We start from the raw sequence: 26,111 nt of genomic DNA on the forward strand, positions 1-26,111 counted from the left end.
TTGGCCATTCCTAAAGTTTCTGCTATCCGTCTGATAGATTTGTTTTTTCATCTTAATAATAGCCTCTTACCCTGAACAGCTACCAAATTCAAATTCAACACTTGGAATCAACTCCAGACCTTTAATCTGCTTAATTTTGTCATAAAATAACAAGGGAACAGGCCAAACCTGGCTATGCAACTGACTGTCAGTAAATTGTTCAATTACTTTTGAGCCTCTGAAAATTAGGGACTATGTATAAAATGGCTATAATTCCTAAACGGTTAATGTGATATTTTTGTTAAACCCCTTGAATTAAAGCTAAAAAGTCTACACTTCAGTCACCTCTTGATAGCTTCGTTGCAGATCAATTGTGGTGGTGTTCAGAGGCAAAATTATGAAAATTGTGTCACAAGTCAATCTGAGTAGTGATGTGCAGAATTTCAAACACTGTGAGGGACTGGTGCGAATATGCAAGAACTTGGTGTACTGAGTTTTTCATATATTTTGGATACATCAATAATATCTTATGCCAATCAAGATATATGCACTTTGTCAATCAGTTTTGCCTCAGTTTCTCACCACTAATATAGTCTCCGTTTAAGCACCTTACGTCTTGCCTCAAGTTATGATTCACGCCCTTCCTTTTTTTTTCCTTAATTGAGCCAGAGACACAACTATAAATCAGGGGCAAGATCTGGCCTGGACAACTCATATGAGTCAGTCTTGGCTCCCTACTGGGAAAGTTGGCGAGCTCACAGTGCTCTGATGTAAAAGTTACTTGGTTGTATGCTTGGAGAGAAGTGCAGAGAGTGCTGGTTATGCAGAATGCATGTGGCAGTTTTTCACCCATCCATAACCATATGGTTTTCAATTTGTAGGGCTAGTGAGGCTAATTGTTCCTTTGCTGATTTTTATTTGGCCCAGTTACTTGAAGCTACAAGTAAAATTTAAAAGTAAAAGACTCTGGCAGAACCACAGGTCTCTACACTAAGTGAAAGTTTTGAACATCAGCTTTCTTTAGCCAGTGCTGTGCACTTTTCTCCTGGTCTTTGGTCATGTACTGAATGAAATCTCATAATATCACAATGTCATTTCTACATGGTATGTAGTTTATCTGTTTAAGAACAGATACTTAAATGTCTGCTCTGGAAATGTAGGATAGCATGTGTATGAGAAAGTGGTGTACTTTTGGAGTTCTTCCGTCCAAACCATGCCACATTCTGGGCCACTTCCTTCAATTTTCCTCTCATTGTAATTGCACAATACTTGCAGTGTGTTTTATATGTCAAACAAATCTGTCTTTAGTGCAAAAAATGTAAATAAAAATCATGGTTGTTTTGTTATTTTGATAATGCCGTACCCAATGAGACCATTGTAAATTACCCTTTCATTCTCTCTTCTCGATGTTTTTATGTTTTTCTCTTGTTGCTGTCTGTGTTTGGATGCCATCTCCTCTGCTCTGCCTCCCCCCTTTGTCTTTGTCCCTCAAGGGCTGTCAGCTCATGGATTCTCTCTCAGTTCACTTCTTATTTAGGTTAGACATACTCAAGTGTTATGGCTTCCTCCTTTGCTCGGCGATACGATTTAAAGGCACAGATTCCACCCCAGTGCCCAACCGATTTTACAGTTGCTCGCTTGCCATTAGGTCATTAGCTAGGGTGTTATCCACAGTGATCCATGCCAAGTCCTTTTTTTGAACTGCTAAAATTTTGTGGACTGAAAACTGTGATTTCTTTTTTTTAGTTGGTGAAGTTCTGATTCCTGTGAAGGCCAGCGAAAATATCCATGTTATACGATCCTGGTGAAAATATAGCGGAAATTTCATAGAGACAAACATCTACTGTGCAAACCTTTTTTTAGGTCTGTATTACAGAGGTACATTTTGAATAGTCCTGAAACCTTGTAAGAAAATGCAACGTGTGATTGCTTGTAATAAGACTGGTGCAATACAGATTTTTATTTTTTTTAAATTTATTTATTTATTGACCTGAGTGATTACAATATTGAATCTGTGGATACGACTCTGCATCTGTTAGGACTCATATTAATGTGTTTATGTGCATGCCTTCATATGAATTGATGTGTTTTGTTTTGGTATTTGGATTTATGGCTTATCACACATCCCAGCTGTTAGAGAATGCATTGTTCTTTGCCCTGGCAGGATTAAGAACCATTTCATAGGAAAACAAAAGACCAGAATAGGGTGTTGAAACAGATTTTTTTTTTTTAGCTGTAAACAATACAATATATGCCGAGTACAACCAATTAGAACGAGATACCAAATTTAAATTAAAATGAGTTCATCATTTTCATCTAAAATGGACATACTGTCATGCAGGATTCAGATACCTCCAGTCTTCCTGGACTCACATCCTACTAGGGTGTGTACTTGTCTAGTGTAAGAATAGTAGTAGTCCTCCATAAATGTGGTAGTGTGTGTTAGTGTGTTTGTGTTTGATTATGGTTAGCTGTAACTGCTGGTGTATTTCTGTTGACTTGGTAAACACACTAGAATCCTGTTTCTTTTTGTGAAATATCATTGTAAGTGCTATGGGACATACTGTTACTTTCACTGAGCTTTTTTTTTTTTTTTGGATTGGATTGGATACATGATCGACGGCTCAAGTAGTTCTTTTGCCCCAAATCTACATAAGCTGGGGAGTAGCTGTAACTGACTGGCAATGGTGTGTGTGCAGGTGGCAAGCAGACTGTGCACTCTGCGCAGAGAGACATTTGTGGCTTCCTTAGAACTGGGACTGGGTGGGGCCCCTCCCTCCTTAGCACAGTGGTGTGACCAGGAGGAGCATGGGAAGGAGAGTCACCGGGAGTGAGGCAGTTTGTCTGTACTGTGTGAGTAAAATAGAAACCTTTCTCTAACTTTAGTATCTTTGCAGGTGAGACAGGCTGCTCCCACAAAGGCCTCTGGATGCGGTGTCTCTTGCAGCTCAGGTGAAAGGTAAGCCCAGCTCTCCTCTGCTGGCCCAGTCTTTAATGTCTTAATAATGCATAGGCTCATTTAAATCGGCTAGCTGTCTGTTTTAGCTTAAGTTAATCAAATTTTTTTCATGTGCCACTCACATGGTACAGTTCACGGTTAAGGGTTTAATTTGTGAACCATCTACTTTCAAAATTCGACACAAATACAAGCACATTTTTACCCAGTGTTGCCAGAAGGGATTACTAACTTTCTAAGCAGAAGAGAGAATTAGGACATGTCTCTGAAGGTGTGAAATAGACATACTTTCTGTTTTTGACACGTTTAAATACATTTTAAGATAGCTTTCTACAGCTATTTGATCAGAATGTCAGTTAGTGCCGTAATGTCAACATTTTAGCTTTTTTGGTGACTTTTCCATGGCCATGTAAGCAATTGTGTGTCAGTGTTGCAAAGCTGGAGCACAGTGAAGCTTTGAAAGAAAAGAAGAGAAACAGTTCGACAGAACTCAGCAGCTTACAGGGTGTGTCATGGTCATTTGGGTTAGAATGGAGTAAATGTTTGGGGTTGCACAAGCACAGTTGGCTACAGAATGATACTTCAGAGAGATACACAAAGCCCTGGAGTACATGTTGATCTTTCATACAATGGCGGAAAAAGTGTAGAGACAAATTGCTGTTTCTTTTTTCAGCCTTCCATCTTTATTACTCTGGTACACTTATACATCCAGGAGAGACCAAAATACACAGTGTCTTTTTGTATATTAGTCACTACTAGAGACAGTCAGCTATTCAGCACGTCTGTCCATTGAGTATAAAGATGGAAAGCAGGTGTTGTTATTACACTAACAAGCAGATACTTACTCGGAAGGATTAATCCTTCTTACTGTTTAACAATTTCTTTTGGATTAGAGTAATCACATTAATAGTAGTGACACAGTTATCTCTGTATCTCTGCTTTTGATATCCCAAAATTGTTTTGTGCTTACTTCAGTTAGTTAGGAATTTTGCTTTGCTATTCCTTATAGCCCTGAGATGGCAGCAGGCTGTACTGTGGTTGTTGTGGAAAAAAAGCACCGCTTGCCCGATTATGTCAGTTAGGAAGTGTTTGGATTCAGCCTTGCCCAAGCTGTTTATCTTGGCATGTGTGTGCAGCGTGAAGACGTATGAGGTTTAACAGCAAATTACACATTAACCCAGCAAAATGTCTCAACCTGTACCCAGTAGCTCACACCCAGGCTACTCTTATCTTATTTTTGTCCAGCATAAAAGCCACACACATTCAGACTATCTGATTTACTACAATAGTAAAATAATCAGAAATACTTGACAGTTTATTTTCCTGTTTACTGATTGAATGACTGGTTACATAGCTCCTTTCTGTTCTTTGTTCCATTTAAAAGGCCTAGCATTTTGCACACACTGTTGTGTCCACTCACTGGGAATGGAATTTAAAAGTTCATGTGCTGTGGTTCAACAGATGGAGGACGTCTTATTTTTCTCTACATGTCCAGTCTATCACATCAACAGTGAATCACACTGGCTTGGCTTTGTTTGTGTCAGTAACCCCATAGCAACAGTTTAAAGTTTCACAAGTGGAAAGTACAGAATACAGAAAACTTTCATATTCTATATCCAATATCTCCACCAACTCAACCAAAAGAGGTACTGCTAAGTACATGCTAAAATACCAAAATATCACCTTTATGTCTGTCTCCTTGTCGCACACATCTTGAGGAGTTTTGTTTTTCTGAAGTCTTACATGTTAAAATTAGAATGACTGAATAACAAAGTAGACTAGGTAACCTGTACTAACAGTTTAAAGTCTGATCCACTTGGGCTTTGATTTGCTGTAGACAGGAATAACAACATAAATAGAAATATGGAAATTGTGGTTGATAGCAGAACTGCTCTCTGTAACATATTCAGTCTTTTCTAAGAGTCTAATGCTTATCATTTGATCAATAAATTACTTGATGTAGGATGGAATAATGAAATCTATGGGTCGTACCTGAAATTAGCATAGGCCCCTATATTGTTACAAAATGTTAGCCTGGAGCCACTTTATCAAAGATTAACCATACATTCTGGGCCTGAAAAGTAAGTGCAAATTGGTTGTCAGGCACATCATCTGTAATGAGTTTTGTAAAATTCCATTCACAGAAAACAGAGGACCCAGCAGTAAAGCAAAGTGTAATTTAATGAGATCAACACTGAGGCAGCCATATAGAGATTTATGTTGATTCATTGTGTTCCCGATGGTTGGAGAGTGGCTTTATCCATCTTTGTGTGTGATCTGAGAATCCACAAACATAACATGCAACATGCAACAGGCAACATGCAAACAAAACACACCACTATGGAAACGTAGATTCACATTTTATTAGTGAGGCAGTAGGAGTTTAAGTGGTGGAGATCTTAGACCATGGCAAATAAAACTGAAACTGTCTGCAAGCCTAGGTACCACCTGGGGACAGTGAGAAGACATATTGTTATGTAATTTGGTTGAACAGATCCTTAAAGGTAAAGCAAAGTGACATCTTAAGGAGATGGGAGGAAAGAGGGAGGATGACAGGCTGTGGGAAGTGTTTATCTTTTGACCAAAACTTTAATTATCATTGCGTAATCAGTTCTGGTGCACAGGAAGGGAAAGAAGTGAAAATGTGGAACAGAGATAAAGTTCATAGCATCAACCAGACACAGGCAGAGTGCCACTTAACACTAGAGCTGCCATGGCATATTGGCATGTGGTTGATCCGTGGTACCTTAGAGGCTCTATGAAACAGACCAGTTTATAAAAAAAGCTTTTATATATGATTTATAATATGCTTTAAAGGGCTAACAGATTCCCGATGTCTGTCTGTGATGCAGCAGTCCTATTTATTCTATCATTTGCATATAATATGACTTCTTGTCTACTACTTTGCAAAACTTGGTGACTAGTTAAAATGTCTTGATATGCCACACTTTTCCGGACAAGAGGAAAAAACAAACACATCTATGACAAGCCTGCACTTTTTGTGGTATTTACATAATCCTGGCAGTCTTTATGCTAATGGATTGAGAGGCACTATAATTTAGACTTCATAAAAAAAATCTATTAGACAGTTCATGCTGTTTTGTGCGTTTTTATTAATGATGTTAATGGTTGTTGTACATTTTTAATGAAGATTAAATGCTGGACAAGAATGAGCGGATTTCACCTAGACAGGGAGCACAGTGGCTGTTCAGTCATTAGGTGTATAGAAAAAGTATAGCTTCATTGCATTACGTTTATTTAGCTCGTATGCTGACTTGTTACACGACTATAAAAGTGACTGGTTTGACAAAGAGCAGAACTTGCATTCTTGTATTCGTTCGTCTCGGGTGTGAGAGCACCCTGCAGTCCAATACAGACTGGATAGGGCTGTCAACGAATATTCTAAATTCGAATATATAATTGAGTTGCAAAGAAAAACAGACATTCAATTGTGAAAATTGTGAACAAAAAGCAGCAGTACTGCGGCTGTCTGCCTTGCCGGTTTTCGCGTTGGCCTGGGCCGCTGCACTGATTGCACTGCATGACGGACAGGTGTCACACAATGTCACTTTAGTTGATTGAAATTGAAATTTGGATCAAGCTGAAACGAGCAAATAATGCAACAACTGTGTAGTAATCATGGCAGAGAGTTCACAGCCCAGATCAGCCGCAGAGAGAGTGATTTGCACTCTGAGCATTCTAAAAAGCCCCTTTTGGAAATACTGCAAAATTGTGATACCTCTAGATAGAGTTGTATGCAAACAATATAAGCTAAAGTTAGCCTAACATTCCAGCACTAGCAACGTGAAGGTGCAACTCGAAATATGCACCCAAGAAGTCATGTCTCTCATTGTATTATTGCCCTCTTACAGACATAATGCACAAAAGTAGATATTCGAATGGTTGTAACTTGTGTTTTTTTAAAAGGCATAATCGAACGTCATTTTTAGCCAGTTTTGACAGTGCTAGATTCTAAAAAGGATTGCAGCTTTTTTGTTGTAAAATAAAACAAACAAAAGGCAATAAACAAACGTGAAGATTTTGAATAGGATCATGTTTCATAGTTTGGCAATGCAAAAATACAAATAAAAATATTTTTCAATATTTACAATACTTTCTAGAATTTATTGCCTTTTAAAATGTGTGATTTTTTTTTTTTTTTTTTTTTTCTTTCTATAAGAGTGGCTAGAGGCTTTAATAGCAGGAGGAGACGTATTTACCTTACCTGCTAATAGTAGCAGGAGGAGACGTATTTAAAGTATTTTGCCTGTAGCTGTCACAAGGACTTGTAAGACTTCTAAGACTTGACCGCAGGTTTGAACTTGTGTTCTAAACAAGATACCTTATTTTGCTTTTAATTTGACTGCTTATGTGTTTTCGCTGTCCAAGTTTATTTTCTATAAAATGAGAATACACTGAAAAATATAGATATTAGCTGTATCTAGCCAGCAACATTCACCAACTTTGTGTGTGTTAAAAGTGCATTTATGTGTGTGATAGCTCAAACTCTGATTCATTTAAAAACTTGCCAGGAACTCTAGTCTTTTTTTTATTTAATTTTTCCCTTATATCCTTTGACAAATTTGCTCAAAGTTGCTAGTGAAATTTTGTTTCAACAAATAAATAAACCATACTGTATTTGTCTTTAGCAGCTGGTCATTGATTGATTGGGATATATTAGTCTGAGGAGTCTGTAATGGGCTCCTACCCTCAACCTCCCACTGGGCTGATCTTTGCTTTAGCATCAATAATTAAAATCATTTTTCCCACACCTTGTCATCTATTATCCCTAGCTTAATGCCTCCCCTTCTGTCCACTCAGGACAGACAGCTTCTAGGTCTCCGCAGGCAGATATCTTCCCCCCAGCCCCTCACAACTCCTGTTTCTCGAGCAGACAGAGGAGCCCCTGCCCTCACCACACTCACTCCCCTGAGGACCACACTTTGTCCAGCTCATAGCCTGTCCTGGCTTAATAAGACACAAACTCAGTTTTCTCATGTATTTCTACATGTATTTCTCTTTCTCTGAACCCTCCCCAGCTTATTATTTCCTTTTCTGCCACAGAGGTTTTCAGTTCTATAAAAAGGCCTTGCCAGGATGTAACAGGGCCTTTAAATTGCTGCAGCAACTTGAAGTGGAGCAGAGAATCCAATTTGCATAGCTCTTATATATAATTCAAGGTGCAGTGTGATAAGTAAAATTGGCTGATACATTGCTTTTTCATGACTTGACTTTTTCAGCTTTGAGAGTGGAAATGTAGGAGTGGCATTTAGAGCTAAAGGTAAGGTAGAAATGGCACCGCGGTGCCTTAGCATGAAATTTGTTGATGCTGTCAAACTGCTAGGTTTGACAGCATCAACTGCTATGTTCTCAAACAGGTACACAATAATAACAGAGTAAATGCTGTTGACCCTTGCTTTTTCTCTGTTGGAGTTTGAGATTAAGTGCCTTGCTGAAGGGCACTTTTATTCGAAAATTAATTGGGCAGAGTGGATATTACTCCTCTAATTCTCCCAGTCAGATGTTCCCACCCAGACAGGAGATTCAGATCACGACCTTTGTTACCAGCTCACTTTTCTTAGTTAGTTATGCTGCTTTGAGCTCTCATTTTCCATGTCTCTTCTCAAGTATTATCTACACAATCTGTCTCTCTAGTGATTGGAAGGGAATTTAAGATGGCTCCTACTGTCCTACAGACTGTGTATAATACTGATTGAGTGAAAATGTATCTATTATTGATATGGCATACACCAATAGTTACTAGCATATGCCATGGAATGAACACAAAAATATGCAAAAGTAAATTAATGCAGACTTGATGTTCAATGTTATGAATTTCACAATTCAAGCAAGTTTCAAATGTCTGCTAAATGATTTTTATACTGTATGGAAATTATTGGAAACCAATAGCTGTCTGGAATGGTAGGAAAAATATACTTATTCATTTAATCTTAAACTGTACAGCATCTTTTAAAAAGTCATTCGTTTTAATAGAAAAACAGGACCACAAAATTTCTCTTGATATCTATTCTTAACATTAAAACAAGTATTTAATCAATTACTTTATTAATTGTCAGAACAAGCAGTAGAATAACTGATAGCAGCGATATTGGTTGGCATATGGCTGGAATTGGATCCCTGGAGGTCTGGGTCAGTGTGTCTTTGCATCACAGGACATGAATGTACTGTATGTGGGAATCAGTGTGCAGATGCTGATTTTTGTAGAGCAAGTGCTCTCAGATCTGTTTCTGTATCAGGTTCACTCCACTGACAGAGAATATCCTTAATGGTGTTAAAATAGTGTCGTACAATGAGTATCTTCGATGTTCCAAGAGAAGGAACGCCATGAAAACAAAAGCAAGGGACTGTGTCTCATTGCAAGTCAAAGTCATGGCTACAGCCTTGCAAAGTACAGCATTGAGGTCATCTGATACTTTAAATGTTCAGCTAGTGTCTGTCTGTGTGTATACATGTGTGCATGTGTTCTTGTCTGTTGTTGCATTTTGATGTAAACAAAGGGGCCCATGCTTGGCACCACTGCAGGGCCGTTTTCCATCAGCTCAGCCTGGCTAGCCCTGCCTAAGGCTGGTTCTCACACATAGCCATCCCTGGCCTGGATCCAATCATATAGACAGCCAGCTGGCTTGGTCTGTCAGGTCAAACATGGCTCCAGTGTGTGGCTGGGGACCTGCTCTCTAATTCAAATTTATTCTGTGAAAGCAAACGTGATTAAATGTGAAACAATCATTAATGAGATATATAATGACAGTCTGAAGACCTTCAAAAGAAATACGTGCTCCATTCTTCATTTTAAGACTGTTCACTAGATAGTATTGCTGCAGTTGTATGGTTTTTTTGTTTAGAGACTGATTTTGCAAAGTAAAGGAGGTCCATGTCCTTAATGGGTGGTAATTTTTAGAATTATATTGGATTCCTATGTCTTAAAAATGTGGACGATAATAACAAGTGCAGCTGGTTTTAAAGAAGTGGTGCCTCATCGAAACAGTTCGGAATATAACCTTTGAACATAGTTGTTGGTGGGCTGACTGAGCTTGACTTTTCAGTAGGGGTTTGTCTGTCAATTTCTGATGATTAGATATATATCCAGATACATGTTAAATTGAACAGTACAAAAATGATATAGATACATTTATAATAAAAACTACTCTAAATTGTGCAGTGCGGTTGGTGGTACCTCTGATGTATTTTAGTAGTAGCAGTATTGTGTGTTTTTGCGCGCTGCAGTTTGGTTGAGATTTCAGCCTGTGTGCATGATGAAGTCAGACATTTTGTTCATTGTGATAATTTGTATCAGGAAGTGGAGGGCTCAAAGCAGGAATGTGAACGGGAAAATACAAACACAAAGACACGCATGCTAGAGGCAGAGGAGCACATTAGTCTTTGATCCGTGCTTGTTTTTTGATGTAGCTGTATCTCTGGCTCTCTTTTCAGATACATATTGGATAATCTTTGCACCCCTACTTTTCCCCCTCAGCCTGAACCAGAATCTGAGCTCTCCTTTTCCACCACCTTGTAGAGAATCCAAAGTCTCATTTACAGCCTGTGTTTACAATGCACTTCCCTCCTCCCCGACAGAAGTCTCTGTTCTCAGAAACTGCCTGTGTTTACAGAGAGAATGTGTCTCTTGCCAGCCTGATCTGAAGCTTAGGGAATAGCGAAGGCACACTGCTTAAATGACAGATCCTTAGCCCCTCTTCTTTGCATCATGCTCAGGTCACAGCAGGGCAAGAACTCTGATAACCTCATAAAAGTTTCCTTGACTACATAAAAGCTAAAAAAGTTTTGCAAAAACCCAAACATTACCCATGGTTATGGACCACCGAAGTCCCCACAGAACAAAGGGGGTTTCCTATTTTAAGTAAGGTCAAATGGTACCGTAAGTCTGGCTGAAAGGCAGTTTTTCTATCTGAGTTCCTTATAATATACATGTACCCCCCGCAAGACTCAGAATAAAACTTAACCACACATCCTCCCACACAGTTTCACAAAATTAGACCCTGTGTATTCTTTTTTTAAAACAGTAAGAGTAGACCTAGTTCTGCCTTCTGCATGTTTCACAGTATCTACACAGTTATAGATTTTCTTTTTTTTTTCTTTTAGTTAAAGATTTTTAGATGTTTTGGATATTAAAAAGTTAAGTTTGGTCAAGGAAGATGTACGCATTTGCTGGGACTGACCAATAGCCAGTGTTATAAAAAATTTTATTAGCTAGAGTCGGGTGAATGAACATATGTGTCACTGGGCGGCTTGACCTGAGTTCTTAATGTTTCTAACCATACTGTGCATAATGATTAAACACAATACTTAGTAAGGAAACCCCAAGGTCAGCTTGTATTAAAGGATGAAAATCAATTTTCCCAGTTTAAGTGGAGTGTTTTCGCACTAATAATTCTAATTTTCCTTCTTATTTTTATGTGATGATAATGACGTGTTTGGAAATACCATAATCTGTCTCTTTTTTGATTGTGCTTTAAGCAAAATTTTACAGGATGTGCTAGTTTATGAGGAATTATAGGATTGATCTTTTTTTGAAGGAATAATGAAGGAAACTGAAAAGGTGAACATTGTGAGCATAGTCTGTGAACAATCTTGAAGCAGCAGTAGAAGAGGCAGAGATTGAAATGCACTGCACATGAGCAAATGGAAGAATAAATGTCTGCACATCTTGCTTGTATGTGCACTCCCCCCCAAAAAAAAGGGAAAAAAAAGTAGTCTGCCCGCTACAGTATGATGCCGCGTTTATTGCTGATGCACATACTGTACTTGGCGAAAGCCTATTGGTGTATATCTAGGTCATATGGCCATCCATTAGTTCTGTCGTCATTGGAGACAGGGGGTTAACAGGGTTGGGGGTGCTGAAGGGAGGATAGATGGAGTGATGGAAATATGGAGGGAGTGTCTGGACTTAATCTGTGCCATCATATTAAGAACAGCTGGCTTGATGCTGGCTGTCTGTATTGCAAGGTTCTCAGACTCTCGTACAAGCTTAACGCATACTGTAGTGTCTTTGCCACATTTGTGCTTGGCTGTCTTTTACTTTATTTGTCAGGTGTGTATTTGTGTGTAGCAGCAGCAGCATTTTGTAGTTTCTCTAAACAAAGCCTCCTTTTGAAATTGAGATTCTGATTGTGGGTATTGGTCTTGAATTAGGACTGGTATATTTCTGTACCCACTATACCCCATTTATTTATTTATGTATTTTTTTTAAATTCATTTTTTAATTATTTATGCTTTAGCTCTTGTGACCAGCTGTCACCATTTAGATTGAAGTTTTGTGGTAGGTGTTAAGAATGTATGCTTTCTAATTTTGATTCTGTATGTTTATATTTGTTCCCAAAATGTGCAAAATGTGAGACTAAATGTGTGTTGCTGTGTGTACTATGGCTTTTAGTTTAATTTTATTTAAATGCCATCACATTATTTTTTAAAACTCAAAATCATTATGTGAATTATTATTACTGGTCGATAGCCTTGGAGTTGGGAGTTGGTGCTGTAGACCACAGGCAACCACAAGCAGTTGCCCATATTTATTGTATAGAATTATAGCTAAGTTGTAGGTGATAGTCAAAGATCACTATATCAACGCTATCTATTTTTTTTTTAAAGAAAGTATTTCAATCTTCACTTGGAAAAATCTGGCTGATTTTCACCATGATGTCACAAATGAAGTATACCACACTAGTTAAAGAGAGCATGAGATACTGGTAAAGGAACAGAAAAATAGTCTGTGATGGCAAATAGAGCCAGTGGTAAATTCAACTCTGTCAGTTAGCTGTAAAAATATATTAAATTCTAGTTTAGTCTCATTTGACAGACTTGTTAAACTTGAAGCGTGCTATTTTTTTGACATTGAGCTAAATCTAATACTGAAATACATTCTGACTGTGTGTGTGTGTGTGTGTGTGCTTCTATCTACAGTTAGACCTTAAGGGGAAATGACAGAGGGGACAGAGGGGGAAGGGCCAACATGAGTGCTAAATCAGGTAACTTAAACTCCCTATGACATTTTCCACCAAAAATAGCAGTAGTGATGATAGATTTGGTGTCAGTGGATAATTTAGAATTACTGGACATTGTGTAAACCAAAAAATTAGCCCTCTTTTCAGTGTGAATTTTACTAGGAGAAAAACTTGTTCACCAACAAGGTCGGGTTTCAGAAAGGAGCACTGAAAATGCTCCTTTCCTCTTTTAGCTGCTAAACATGAAGTTTTTACAGCAATCGAATTTTGGAAAAAACTAGATTTCTCTGTCAGATTTATGCTTTCAGATTTATTCACTGGGATTGTTTTCAAAAGCACAGTTTTTGGGGGTGAAAAACTGTGGCATAGTGTGGCTGGAAGATGGAAATGGACACAAAAAAAAGAGTGCCTTTTCAAATTCAGTTGTGTTGGTGTAGAAATGGCCTTAGTGTCACTGCCAAAACCCAGCATGATACCATATTTCCCCGCTTCTCCAGTTTCTGTGTGTGTGTGTGTGTGTGTGTGTGTGTGTGTGTGTGTGTGTGTGTGTGTGTGTGTGTGTGTGTGTGTGTGTGTGTGTGTGTGTGTGTGTGTGTGTGTGTGTGTGTGTGTGTGTCTGCTCACACGCGTGTGTGTACTCAATCAATTAAGTAAACTGTCTCAGCCAGAGTGTCAGTGTTTTCGAGTAGAAATGACATTGTGGATTGGTTTATGTGAAAGCCTGTTCTACTAAAAACTGGATCTGTGGAACTTGATACAGACCTTTGGGTTTTTTTCAGTTCAGTCAAGATTACTAAAGCCCTACATCAGCCCGGCCTTGCATGTCCCTGTGAGAGACCTATGCTAGTTATATCACCCCCATTTACCCCCCCGCGTCCTCCCAGTGGGTGTACTGATTACTAAAAACAGGCATGTTGTTGTTTTATCTTCTCGTATTTCAAGGTTAATGTGTGACACAGGAATGTATGTTATTGACCGGCCTGGTGCTGCTACCTTACTTTTATCTTTGCCACAAGATATTTATATCGCTGGGTAAATATTAGCCTAGCACCTGTGTAGCATGGATGAAGTTAATGTTAGCCTAGCCAGGCAACCTTTAGTTGCTGTGTATAGTGAGTTCTGAGAGTTGAGGTGTAGCATAATTGCTCGTTTTGTTTCAGTAATAATAAAAGGTCAATCAATGGGTACGATCGCAAAATTTCTTGAATTTCTCCTTGGATTCCCATTGGTTAGGTTCTTCTCACATTTCTTTTCTTAATATGTAAACCAATGTGACCTGAAAAAACTTGTATTTTCACTAACAGAGAAAAGAGCAGAGGTCCTTCTATTTCAGTGTTTCTCCCAACCAAGTCACAAAAGATAAAGCGTCACTAATGAATGCTTCATTTCCATCTTATATGTATTTATGAGGGCCACACTGATATTGTTCCCACTTATATATCTAAATGTCCTTTTGCTGTTGATGTGTAGTTATGTTTCCCCTCACAGTGGCACCTTCTCCATTACACACTGCATCTTCTCTTACTTGTAAAGACCAACACTGCACTCCTTACCCACAGAGGATACAGCAGCCAAATGTTTCGATTTATATTTAGACATGAAAACACCTCACTGAGTTTTTATTTAATTTCAACTATGCTATGTTAGTATTTTAATACATATATGTGAGAAAGTTGATAGAAATAGACATGCTGCTTATGAAAATATGTGGAGTTTTAATTGAAATCATACTATCACCGTAATCTGATAATCCACAGTAACTAAAACATGCACCAAGCATAGATCAAGCGTCACAGGAAGACTAACATAAGTGCAGAGTGTTACTGGAACCTCCCAAAGACTAAGGGAACAGTAATCAATCTTTTTTTATTATTATTATTATTTTTTTTTAAATTTATTAATTTATTTTTTTAAATGTTGCTACTGCTGTTGGTGAGCCTGGGAACTCTTTTCAGCCAGCCAGTGTTTTACTATGAGGGGCAGACTGATGTGCACACAATCACACATTCAAGTGCAGCTTTTGTTGTGTGTTTTCTCTGCATTTATGTACAGATGGGTGAAAAAGGAAAGACCAACATAAAATGTCTAAAGTTTTTCGCTACACCAGCCTCCAGAACCGTTTCGGTGCTCCTTGACATAGATTCTTCAAGTTTAAGGAAATCTATGGAGGAGCAAGGGACACGAACTCCACTCTCTGAATAGGAGTCAGACACAGTATATGCCCATTCACCACTCTGACACTCTAACACCCTTACACTCCGCCACACTACGTGAGGGGCACACAACAGTCTTCATTCACACAGTAGTTGGCACTGGACATAAACCATGAAGTGCAGAATTGTCCAGTATGGATTAAAGTCCAAGGGATACTGAGCTGATCTAACATGTTGGTTCAAAATCTCTCATAGCTGTTCAGTTAGGTTGAGATCTGCCCACTGTTAAGGCCATATGATTCATATTATTTACATACTCATCAAAGCTTTTAGCGACCCCTCATGCCCCGTGTGGAGGCAACCAATATAACATGCGTTTGTGTGTAATTCGTACTGAATGTGGCCTGCTCCACCACTGCTGCCGGGATTGACTAGTCGGAGAGGAGCGTTTTCTCTCATCCTTGGCGCTACATCATGTGCATGTGTAATCCTCCCAGTATGCAGCAACAAGGCAGGCACACACACACACAGTCACGTATGCACAGAACACGCACTCATTTTCTACACTTACGTCATTCAACACACAAACACACACTACTGGCATGTCCTCTGTATAGGCTCAACTGACAGGCCCACACACAACACAAGCACATTAAGTATCCATGGATGCCACACCCATGCTCAGTCTAGACTGCGTAATGTGCTCGTATACAAAGTCTTTCTCCCAACAAATCCCGCCCTGCAGCTGTGTGAACCAGCTGTGATTGGTTTGTCCTGTCAGTCTGCATGTTGGCCCATATCTTGACCCGCCTTAGGGCCTGTACAGTAAGTGGTATTAATTCTATGTGTGTGGCTGTCTGTCCTCGTACAGTTTGGCAGTCCATTGTGCTTACTGTTGGGTAATGCTAAACTTTCAAGCTCTTTTCCATGCAGTCTGCGCCCCACTCAGGGTTCAGCACTGTGCTACACATGCACGCATAGACTGCAGCAATAGAATGCTATTTATAGACCTGCCCCACACAGACAAATAAGGCTCCTTTTTCGGGACGAATAAATTTACCTATTCACTTTCATATCTTGGTCATTCACAGCTGGCTCTTTGAAAGGACAAAAGAGCAGAGGGCAGAAGGAAGAATTGCACAGAAGAGATTGCAAGATCAGAATTGTAAAGGGAGTCAGACGGTTGAGACAATGAGTCACAGAGGCAGAATAGAAAACAGAGGGAAGCAGGGAGTGGTGTGATGAGTATACGGATGTGAGTGTTCTCGTGTATTTATAATACATACGTGTGTACTTGTTTGGTGGTTAACAGTTTGTTAACCACCAAAAGTGCAGCACCACATGCAGCATATTTGAAGTCACTGTTAACCCACAGATTTTACTTCTTTACTTCTATACTTACCAGTATACTTTTACATACTTCACTTGCCTTGTGCACCAGTGCAATCATATCTGAACTATGTCGGAGAGTTAAAAGATGAATCAGTCTGTGAAACGTTCTATGAATGAGTTTTATGTAACCAGCTGTTCCTGGGTGTAGTAATGAGGACTAGTAGGCGAGACTGCTCAGTAGGCTGCAAGTCAGAGGGTCTTGTCTACTGTGTTTGTTTGTGCAGTGAGAGAAAGCGAATAGGATTATATTGATCTGAGCAGAGCACAGTGTGGCCGTCCAGACAGTCCCAGGTGGTAACAGCTATGCTCCATTAACCTCTATGTTTTACCGTCAGCTCCGATTTGCTATGATCAGCTCACCACCCTTTGAACAGGCACAGTGATCTGTCTGGAAACAGTTAGCAGTTGTTAATAATATGCTGCGAATAGTTTGCAACTTTTCAGTAGTTACAGAGGCACAGTAGAGGAGAAAACTGGCAAAGAGAGGCTATGTGCTGCATCATTGCATCTGGCGTATTACAGATTGAAAACATTTCTGTCATTAACAACAGATGTTCTTACTTTACGTGCCGACCTGCATATAGTATGTGTATTCCTGTATGGTTTTTTTGTGTTTGACTCTGTTTGTGTGTGTGTGTGTGTGTGTGTGTGTGTGTGTGTGTGTGTGTGTGTGTGTGTGTGTGTGTGTGTGTGTGTGTGTGTGTGTGTGTGTGTGTGTGTGTGTGTGTGTGTGTTGGGGCAGGCACAGGGGCCTAAAAATATGACTCATCCACCCTCCTCTGCAAATTAACAATCGCACGGTGACAACATGAAGCTGCAGAGCCACAGCTTAATCCATCACATGGCTGCAGTAGCTGCATTTGTCCACTTTTGTGTGCTGAGATGTGCATCTCATTAGTAGAAAGGATTCTTGTGGATATCAATGGAATAAGTGAAGAAGCAACATTCTTTTTTTTCTTTTGAGGGAAGCAATTTGTGGATGGAAGCCTGTCGATGCAGGCAGACAGAGAGGATGAAGGAGTACTGGTAATGGTGGTGGGGGTCATTTTGGACAGTGAGTCTCTGTGGACAGAGTGACTTGGTTGGCACCTCTATCTGTCATATACCCTGACAATGTGCAGTCTGAACTGCTTGTCACTGCCACGCACAGTGCCATTATGTGGACAGGCTGACATGTCCTCATACAGTAGGTCTTTGTTAGTGTAGGAGAGGAGAGAAAGGGTGGGGGTCCAGACAGATAGATATACACAGAGAGAAGGAGTGAGGATGGCGTTTGAGAGCTCAGAGTTGGCAACAGAGAGCGACAGAGAAAGTTAGATCAGATTCAAGAGCAGAGACAGAATGACAGGATGAATCACTTCATTGAAATTTTTGTAAATGATAATATTAAGCATCAGAATGAATGCTTTGGATTGATATTTGAACGTGTAAAAATCCTTTTGTCTTAATCAGAATTTACTTTGTCATGTTCCTCTTTTCCACCTTCCTTTCCAGATTTTTCTCCTCTCCTTTCTTCATTTTGTGCTTCCTCCTTTGCAGAGGACGAGCGGGGTGTCAGGATGAAGGAGGAGAATTTGTTCCATCGGAGGTTTTCCCTGTGCCCCAATGCCACCTCCCCACCCAAAATTGACCCCCGCACCCTCACCCGGAATCTGTCTTATGGAGGAGACAACGACCTCTACAACCTCAGCCCAGGTAAAAGACCAAAGAGGTCGAAGCTGACACATGGAATGTGAATATCACAAAATCTGATATTTCAGTGATGTGTGCTGGATGATTCCAGTGTCTGTAAAATGACATGTGGTACTGTACTGAGCATATTCCATACAAATCAACTAACCTCAGCTGCTGCTTATTAGCTGCTTTTGGGGCTGCCATGCTTTGATTGTCTGTCAGCAGGTTTACTCAGTGAGTTCATTTGTATGTGACTGTGTGTTGTGGGTTCCCATCAGGCAGTGAGACAGACAGGAACGGTCTCTCCATGCTGAGTAATGAACTTAGTCCTGCCCAATCACCAGGCAGCAAGGTAAGAACACAATTTCTGATTGGGCAGCTCCATATAAGTTCTCTGTAACTGACTCCTTGGGTTAGCGCACAGCCCTTTCCTTTTGTATTCTGTGATGATTTCTTTTCTCCGGATTGACCACAGTATTAACAACCTGAAACACACAAGAATTTTAAGTAGACAAACCTACGATTGTTGAGGCAATTGTTGTTTTTAGTAGCAGTTGTGTAATATCAGGGATTTACGAATGGGTCATAACATATATAAGATTGTGAAATGGAAACCAGACGTATTACTTTCTTGATAAAATAGCACTTACAAACCGGGAATAATTACAATGCCACTCTGTAAGAGCGTATACCACCGGCAAGGTAAAATATTGACGAAAATGCCCTAAGTCCTGGATCTGCCCCTTTAATTGGATTTACACCAAAATTGAATGCGTTCCTCCCTGGCCCATGCCCCATCCCTCCACCAAGTTTGGTGCAAATCATCCTGCTAACAAATTAATCATGCTGAAAAATAAACAGTCAAACCAACAAGCCGACACGGGTGAAAACAACCTCATTGGCAGAGGTAACTAACATTTTAAGTCATATCGGTGTACCAATAAGTTAGTGAAGTCATATAAAAGCTGTGAGATTTTATATGTCAGGGTCATGGTGGGAACTGTGTCTTTATTAACTTAAAGGCAGCTCAGACTTTTATGGTCCTGGTGCCGCCTTTTTTGCTTATGCTTTATTAGTCCTAATAATATTTCTCCCTTCTTTAGTAATACTAATTAGGAGTGGTCGGTAAATGTTTCCAGTGGCAACTAGGTGATCTCATCTTGTCTTGTCTCCTCTTGTCGCTTTGCCTCGCCTCATCTCGCAATATTGCCTATTTATATGTGCAATAATTTACAGGCACAGCTGCGTCTGTGGCCATTTGCCTTCTCTTCCATCCCAAAAGCCCTGATTGGACAATAGGAGACTGAGCACAGCTTTGCCCTTGCATGTTGTCATTTACACTGGGTTTTAGTTGTTTACTACGCTTAAAGAATGTCTTCTTTTAACACAAATAGATAAACCTAAGCGCCTGTGTGGGCTCACCAAATAATATTGAATCATATTGGTTTAGTGCATACAGAACAAGTGATTATGTAATTACACACCACACTGAAATCACAGGATTACTTAGCTCTTACTGATCAGTGGAGACCATCAAGAAGTCAGTGCCCTTTGCTGTCTAACCAAGGAAGTCAGTGGGTTTGTGGTAACGACACCAGAACAAGCTGCCTGCTAAGCTGCCTTGCTGATGAAAAGGACCACCCACTTGCTTTACACACACTTATGGCATAACGGATACGTCCTACGTGGCAAAGGAAACATTTAAATAATGTGCTGTTCATAATGCAAGCGCGTCAATTTAGGTAACTCTTGTTGCAGTACATCATTAATTAATGATCATTAATCTAGCATTGATAAGAGACAGGACTATTTTCCTGTACTTTTGATATTTGAACAAATTTATACTTTTACAATCCAATACTTTCCAATCGTTCATTCTCTTAAACTAAAATCTCTAAAGCAGTTGTAATATTTTACAGTTTGTCTTTATTTTAAATCGAATTTTAGGTCTTTCTTCTCCTTCCTCTTCAAACTCTCTGGCTGTCTCCTCTCCTCTCTCCTTCAGTCTGAGTCCAGGATGTTTAATGGTCTTGAAAAGGACTGCCCCTCCCCCACAGAGAAGCTGGCTCGGAAGGAGTCTCTCAAGGTACAGGTCCCTTACTTACTTGAGGCAACTGTGAGAACTGTTGAGCATTACTATGCAGTTGGATTCATCATAAAGTGTGTATAATTTAGCTCTTTAGTATCTCTTTCAGTCTGCGCTCAGTGGGTCAAATGTCCACGAGCCATTTGGGAATCTTTTGAAAAGTCTTTGAATTATATTTTGAATGTTTACCTCTTTGTAAAGTGTTTTAGGTGATGAATAATTAAATGATGTTAATGCAAACCAGAAGCAACAGGCTGCATGCATGAATCCTAGTGTTTGTTTGACTCTGCTTCCACCTAGTGCTGGCACTTTCAGACCAGTCCTCTGACCAGTAAGACTGATGACTCATTCGTGTGTGTTTTTTTTTTTTCTTCTTTTCTTTTCTTTTTCACAGGTCCAAAAGCAGAATTACAGACAAGAGAAGAAACGGGCAGCTAAAGAACTGTTCAGTGCACTAAAGGACCCCAGTGTTGTCATCATGTCCAACTGGCTTAAGGTGCAGGCATGTTTTCTGAACAGTATTACACAGAGTTGTTACACTGACAACAAACTATTTAGACTTTTTTTTTTAATCATCTGTCATTTACACCTTTAAGTATTAATCATCTTAGCTGTAATTTTCACATCATTTGTCACAAATTTTGGTGCAGCACTGGAACAATTCTGCAGTTTATATCTCATAATGTTTATAGTCATTTTACAAAACACAAAGTTAGCCTTTTTTTTTGCACTTTGCGTGTTAATCCTGTTGTGTTTTGTAAGATGCGATTGTGAAATAACAATATCATATTCCTTGGGTGGCCTATATATTCTTACAATAAAATTATCTCCCATCTCATCACTCGTCGTTCTTAAGATCCGCGGCTCTTTAAAGAGTTGGACCAAGCTGTGGTGTGCCCTGAAGCCTGGAGTTCTTTTGATATATAAGACCCCCAAAACAGACCAATGGGTGGGCACCATCCTCCTCAGTGCATGCAAGCTGATCGAGAGACCCTCAAAGAAGGACGGTTTCTGCTTCAAGCTCTACCACCCGCTGGACAAATCCATCTGGGCTGTCAAGGTCAGACTTGTTTGTAGACTCAATGGCATTTTTATGACCCCAGTAACAGATGATGAAGAAGACTTCAGTGGTCATGCTGAGACACACTGAGATATAAATAAACATATTCAGTCAATACCAGTATAATTCTATATTTTTTATGTTTAGATGTTAGTATCATTAAGTCTGATTTTGTTTTTTGCCATAAGCAATAGGGGTTTTGCTTATACGAACACTGATAATGCCTCTATATCTTTGATTAGAAAAATCTTGACTTGAGTGCCTCCTAGTGGTAGTATCAAAAAAGGCACAGTGGCTGATATACATTAAAATTAATGTAAAGTTAGTTACTAATTAGAAATTAATGGCCATACATAAAATGGTCTAACCAGAATTGAAGCTGTAAAAAGTTTTTTTTTTTTCAAGGGAACTTTGTTGTTGTCATGACTGGAGTTTTTGATTAAAATGTGGTTTAGCAACACTGAATGAAAATGCAGGGTTTACTTGCACTGCAAGATGAAAACAAGTACAATTTTGTCAATAATTGCTTTTCATCTTAGTTTTGTAGTAAACATTGATGTTTCAATTTGCCAGCACTCTTTAATTTGATCTATATTTCAGTTTAGTTTTCATTTTTAAGTGATATTCTCCTCTTCAGTGCTCCACTGTGCTTATGGCCCTTGAGAGAGCCATTTATTTCTGTTGGTACAAGATAACTGAAATGGCGTGAAGCTTGAATCACCGTTTCATCCATATGGTCAGGGTCCCAAGGGAGAGAACGTTGGCTCCATCACACAGCCTCTACCCAGCAACTACCTGATCTTCAGAGCTGCGTCAGAGTCTGATGGTGAGTCTAGTGTGTGGTTGGTTGGGTTGGAACTGTACGCTCTTCCGTATCTAATGAATTATTTTCACAAGCAGAATTTATTGATGGTACTCCTTCCCGTCTCTAAAGTGTGTCTGTCTCTCCAGGCCGATGCTGGATGGATGCCCTGGAGCTGGCTCTCAGCTGCTCCAGTCTCTACAAGTTGACTTCCAAAGCAGGGAGAGAAGGCGATATCAGCACGTATTCAGAGTCCTCCCATATACTCCACCTGCTGCATTCTACCGCACTCACCGACACAGACCTGCTGCAGTAAGTAATATACACTCAGATACAGCTGCATACACTGAAAGTCTCTCAAATATTATTTAACTCCATCTTACACTTATTAGTTGTTGTTATTGGATGATCTGTATTTCTTGTAATCACACTCCAAGTTGTTGCATTTGGCAATTCACTCACAAGACTGTTGGTTTGCTACTAAACACATTTCTGCTGTATACTTTATGTAGATGTCAGATATTCCTAGACGATAGGTCTAAAATATAGTCTCTGTGCTTTCTGGTCATCAACAAAGAATCACAGCTGAAGAAACATGGACTCCCAGAGATGTTGTTTGCTAAATGCAAAACACTGCCCCCCAATGCAGCACACAAGGTTAGCTTTGTTAGCTATGTAGTGCATACCATTCTAGCATTCTACCATTTTGGTTTCCATGTTAAATGATTGCATTTGGAAGAGAGCATGTCAATGTATTTCCCCCATTCTTGAAAAGCCAAAATCCAAAAAATTGTCTGAATCTGTAGCCTTTGAAAATGCTAAATAAAGTTAAAAGAATAAAGCTGCATATGAGAAAAATCAAAGTTTCACACACAAACACATCAATATAAACATACTCTTTGAGAGCTGGATTCAGGAAACTACTTTTTCAATTAAAAAAAAAAAAATCTGTAATTTATATATACATTATTCCATGTCTGGTTCTCTCAAGATTGTAACATGAAACCAGATCAGCCTCACATACTTGGGGATTTGAACAGTAAGAGCAGTGAAGAGTATCTAAGCATAAGTTTTGCCATTCTGTGATATCCGTAAAGACAGGGACAGCATGAAGGAAAAATAGATGACCTTGCAATTATTAATCATATTTAAGGCTTGACCATAATGGTTGCCCAATTGTCCCAGGCAACCAAAATGGGCCACTAGACTATGCTGTATTCTTCACCTTTGGTGTAGAATACAAAGTTAAGTTTAAAAGTGGAGTACAATAGCCTCTGCACATTAGACTCCATTTCAAAATGGAAACGCATCAAAATAACTTTTCAACATCCTTAAAAAACCATTGCCCTGCATATGCAATCTCTCTTTAGTATTCCTATGGTCAAATTATTCAGTCACTGTTTTATTTTGCCTGGTTAGTGAAGGTGAGCCACATGCATCATTCATGCTAAGTGTAGGCCTACCTTTGTGTCTATACTGTGTGTGTGACGTTAAGAGAGACAGAGAGAGTGTTTATTAATTTCATTAATGAAATGAGGTTTAATTGCATAGCAGCAGTATGACTCTTCTCTCTTGCACTGAACAGTGTGAGCATCATGTGATGTTGCCATAGTTTGATCCTCTCATATAATCATCTTTTTTACATTTGAACACTGGATCCAGTGAACTTCTAAAAATCAGCTTTGCTTTGTTGAGTGTATAAAGTAGCACATTGTCCTTTTACTGGACACTGGCTAGAATATTTATTATACTAGCAGGATAGAGGACTCTTTGAGGAGTGTGTAAATGTCTTCCAAAACATTTTTTATGGTGTCATGTTGTCACCTGTCAGGCCCTGATATCCTGTATTGTCTATAAAATATTCAGCTTTATTAGTAGAGTTTTAAATGTAAATATAGATTCTGAAATAGTAGCCTGAGAAGTGACGATGTTCACTGAGAAATCGAACGTGTAAATAGTTTACCATTAAGCAAGGCAGCTAACCCCCATTAGGTGATGGACAGTAGACGACTGTGGCTGTGCCGAACTAGGAACGTGACCCAAAATTAATTAATTGTTGTGTAACAAGACTGCTACACAGCTATCAGCAACTTCAAATGTTTAAATAGAATGGTGTATTTAAACATTGGTGTGTATGTATTTTCTATTAATAGCTTTCTATTAATAGCTATTAACTCTATTTATAGGAAATCTTACCCTGTTTTGTATATGCAGTGATTGTATTATTTGTCATAAATATGTAATATTTTTTCATTTGCTTCTGCTTGTCTTTTTTGCAGTGTTTTTTTTTTTTCATGCATCAGTTATCCCAGTTATCATTTTTCCCATTTCTACTTGAATTTGTGGATCGCTGTTTATGTACAATTAAAATCCTACATTAGAAATCCCTTCCTCTCCACCACTCTCCTCCTCTTATTACCTCCTCCGTTGCTGAACACACCCTCTTACCATCCGTCCCAGCTCTCCCTCCTCTCCTGCTATTCTCTAAGCCAGTCATAGCAGCTCATATGATCACATGACTGACAGGGGAGCAGGAAGATGGAGTAGAATGTGAACCATACACCACCCAGAAAGAGACGGCAGCAACTCAGCCGTTGCCAACACACACACACACACACACACACACACACACACACAGTCTCACACACACACACAAACACACAGTCTCACACACACACACAGTCACACAGTCACGCACTAGCACACTGACAGAAATATGCACACACATTCAGGAAGCAGGTGTGCCGGATTCAAGGAAACAACACTGCACCTTTTGGTCAGTAGATTAAAAACATTTCAACCCTCATCTGAGAGGAGATAAGGACAGACTGCGTCTGTTTTTCGATTTACTGCTAACATCATTGGTGGTGTTTTGATTCCTGAGGAAGGGTTTGTCTATATGTTGTATGTCTTTGAGGTAAGGAAAGCTACCTCTGTTCCAGGGTTTGGGTTAATAAATAACACTACCGGTTTGGGTATTCACAGAGTGTGCTGAAATGTGATTGTTCAGGTCTGTCGAGCCCTCAGGCATTTTGAAAATTCTCTTCCATTGTTGTTTGGGGCAAATAGGCTGATTCCTTGTTTTCTCTGACCATATTCCCATCTGTGAATGTGGTTTTGAAATCATATGGAACACTAAAATTATCTTACACGGTCACAATGTAATGACTGTATTTGTTTGGACCTAAAGTGTGGAGGATTTGTGAAAGATCTGATTTAAAACCTTTGAGTATGCATATGGTTAAGACCTGCTTTAATTTCTGCTTGTGTGCCTGTCTCTTGGAACGTGTTTTATTGTGATTTGGGACGTGTGCACCCACCAGCGTACACAGATGTCCACTGTCTTGGCTTGTAAAATGGCTGTAGGATTGGAACCATGATGCTCTTTTTTAGCTATTGGTTTCCCCTTCCCGTCGCTCTTTCCTTCTGTCATTCTCGCTTCTCCTTTCTTTGACCTTTTAAAAGCTGATGTTTGACTTTCTTCACGGTGTTTCTTCACGGTGTTTCTTCATTGTTTTTTACTTTGCTCTGGTTGTGAAAGTTCTGACAGATGTGAGGTCTGTTTTTGATTTGTCCAAGACTAGAAAATTCCACAGCGTCAAAATGACAATTAAGCAAAAGATGCAGTTTGAATTGGCATTCATCAATCGCATGTGTGTATGTAAATTACATGACTACGCATACATTATCCTGTTTGTGAACTCTGATTGTAGCCAGTCACATTCAGACCAGGTTAACTGAAGGTGTGAAATGAGGGAGGATGAGGATGAGGTGGTGTGCTCTGGTTGTCCTGGAAACAAGACAGGTCAGATTTACTGAATACATCAGGACCCTCCTGGTCATCCAGGTATTTATAGTGGGCAGTCTGTAATGCAGTGGGCATACTCATCATAGCTGTGAAGAGTTGAATGCAAGAGAATATGTTTTTCTGTTTGTAGATTGCCTGTCTGGGGAGGCAGTCATCAAAGCTTTGTTAGCACTGAAGTAAAATTAACCCAGATAATTGTAATGTCATGAGACATTATTCAT

The 26,111-nt window shown here is 39.4% G+C and overlaps 1 protein-coding gene across 11 annotated transcripts in view; it reads left to right on the forward strand.

Annotated features, from left to right (window-relative positions):
* Positions 1-24,218, forward strand: part of osbpl5 (oxysterol binding protein-like 5) — a 35,346-nt gene extending 11,128 nt beyond the window's left edge. Inside the window, exons 2-11 of one of the 11 annotated variants that reach the window (XM_040132124.1) lie at positions 2,877-2,938; positions 12,875-12,939; positions 18,000-18,155; positions 18,413-18,486; positions 20,140-20,220; positions 20,615-20,716; positions 21,077-21,280; positions 22,022-22,106; positions 22,232-22,394; positions 22,660-24,218. In XM_040132124.1, the coding sequence (XP_039988058.1) occupies positions 12,924-12,939; positions 18,000-18,155; positions 18,413-18,486; positions 20,140-20,220; positions 20,615-20,716; positions 21,077-21,280; positions 22,022-22,106; positions 22,232-22,394; positions 22,660-22,705 (927 nt within the window). In that variant the 5' untranslated portion in view covers positions 2,877-2,938; positions 12,875-12,923 and the 3' untranslated portion in view covers positions 22,706-24,218. Of the gene's footprint in view, positions 1-2,794; positions 2,939-12,874; positions 12,940-17,954; positions 18,156-18,412; positions 18,487-20,139; positions 20,221-20,614; positions 20,717-21,076; positions 21,281-22,021; positions 22,107-22,231; positions 22,395-22,659 lie in introns of those variants that run through there. The other 10 variants (XM_040132132.1, XM_040132127.1, XM_040132125.1 and 7 more) reach the window with 10 other exon arrangements.
* The last annotated feature ends 1,893 nt before the right edge of the window (positions 24,219-26,111 follow it).

The sequence above is a fragment of the Xiphias gladius genome, chromosome 8, assembly GCF_016859285.1.
Source record: "Xiphias gladius isolate SHS-SW01 ecotype Sanya breed wild chromosome 8, ASM1685928v1, whole genome shotgun sequence".
NCBI lineage: Eukaryota > Metazoa > Chordata > Actinopteri > Istiophoriformes > Xiphiidae > Xiphias > Xiphias gladius.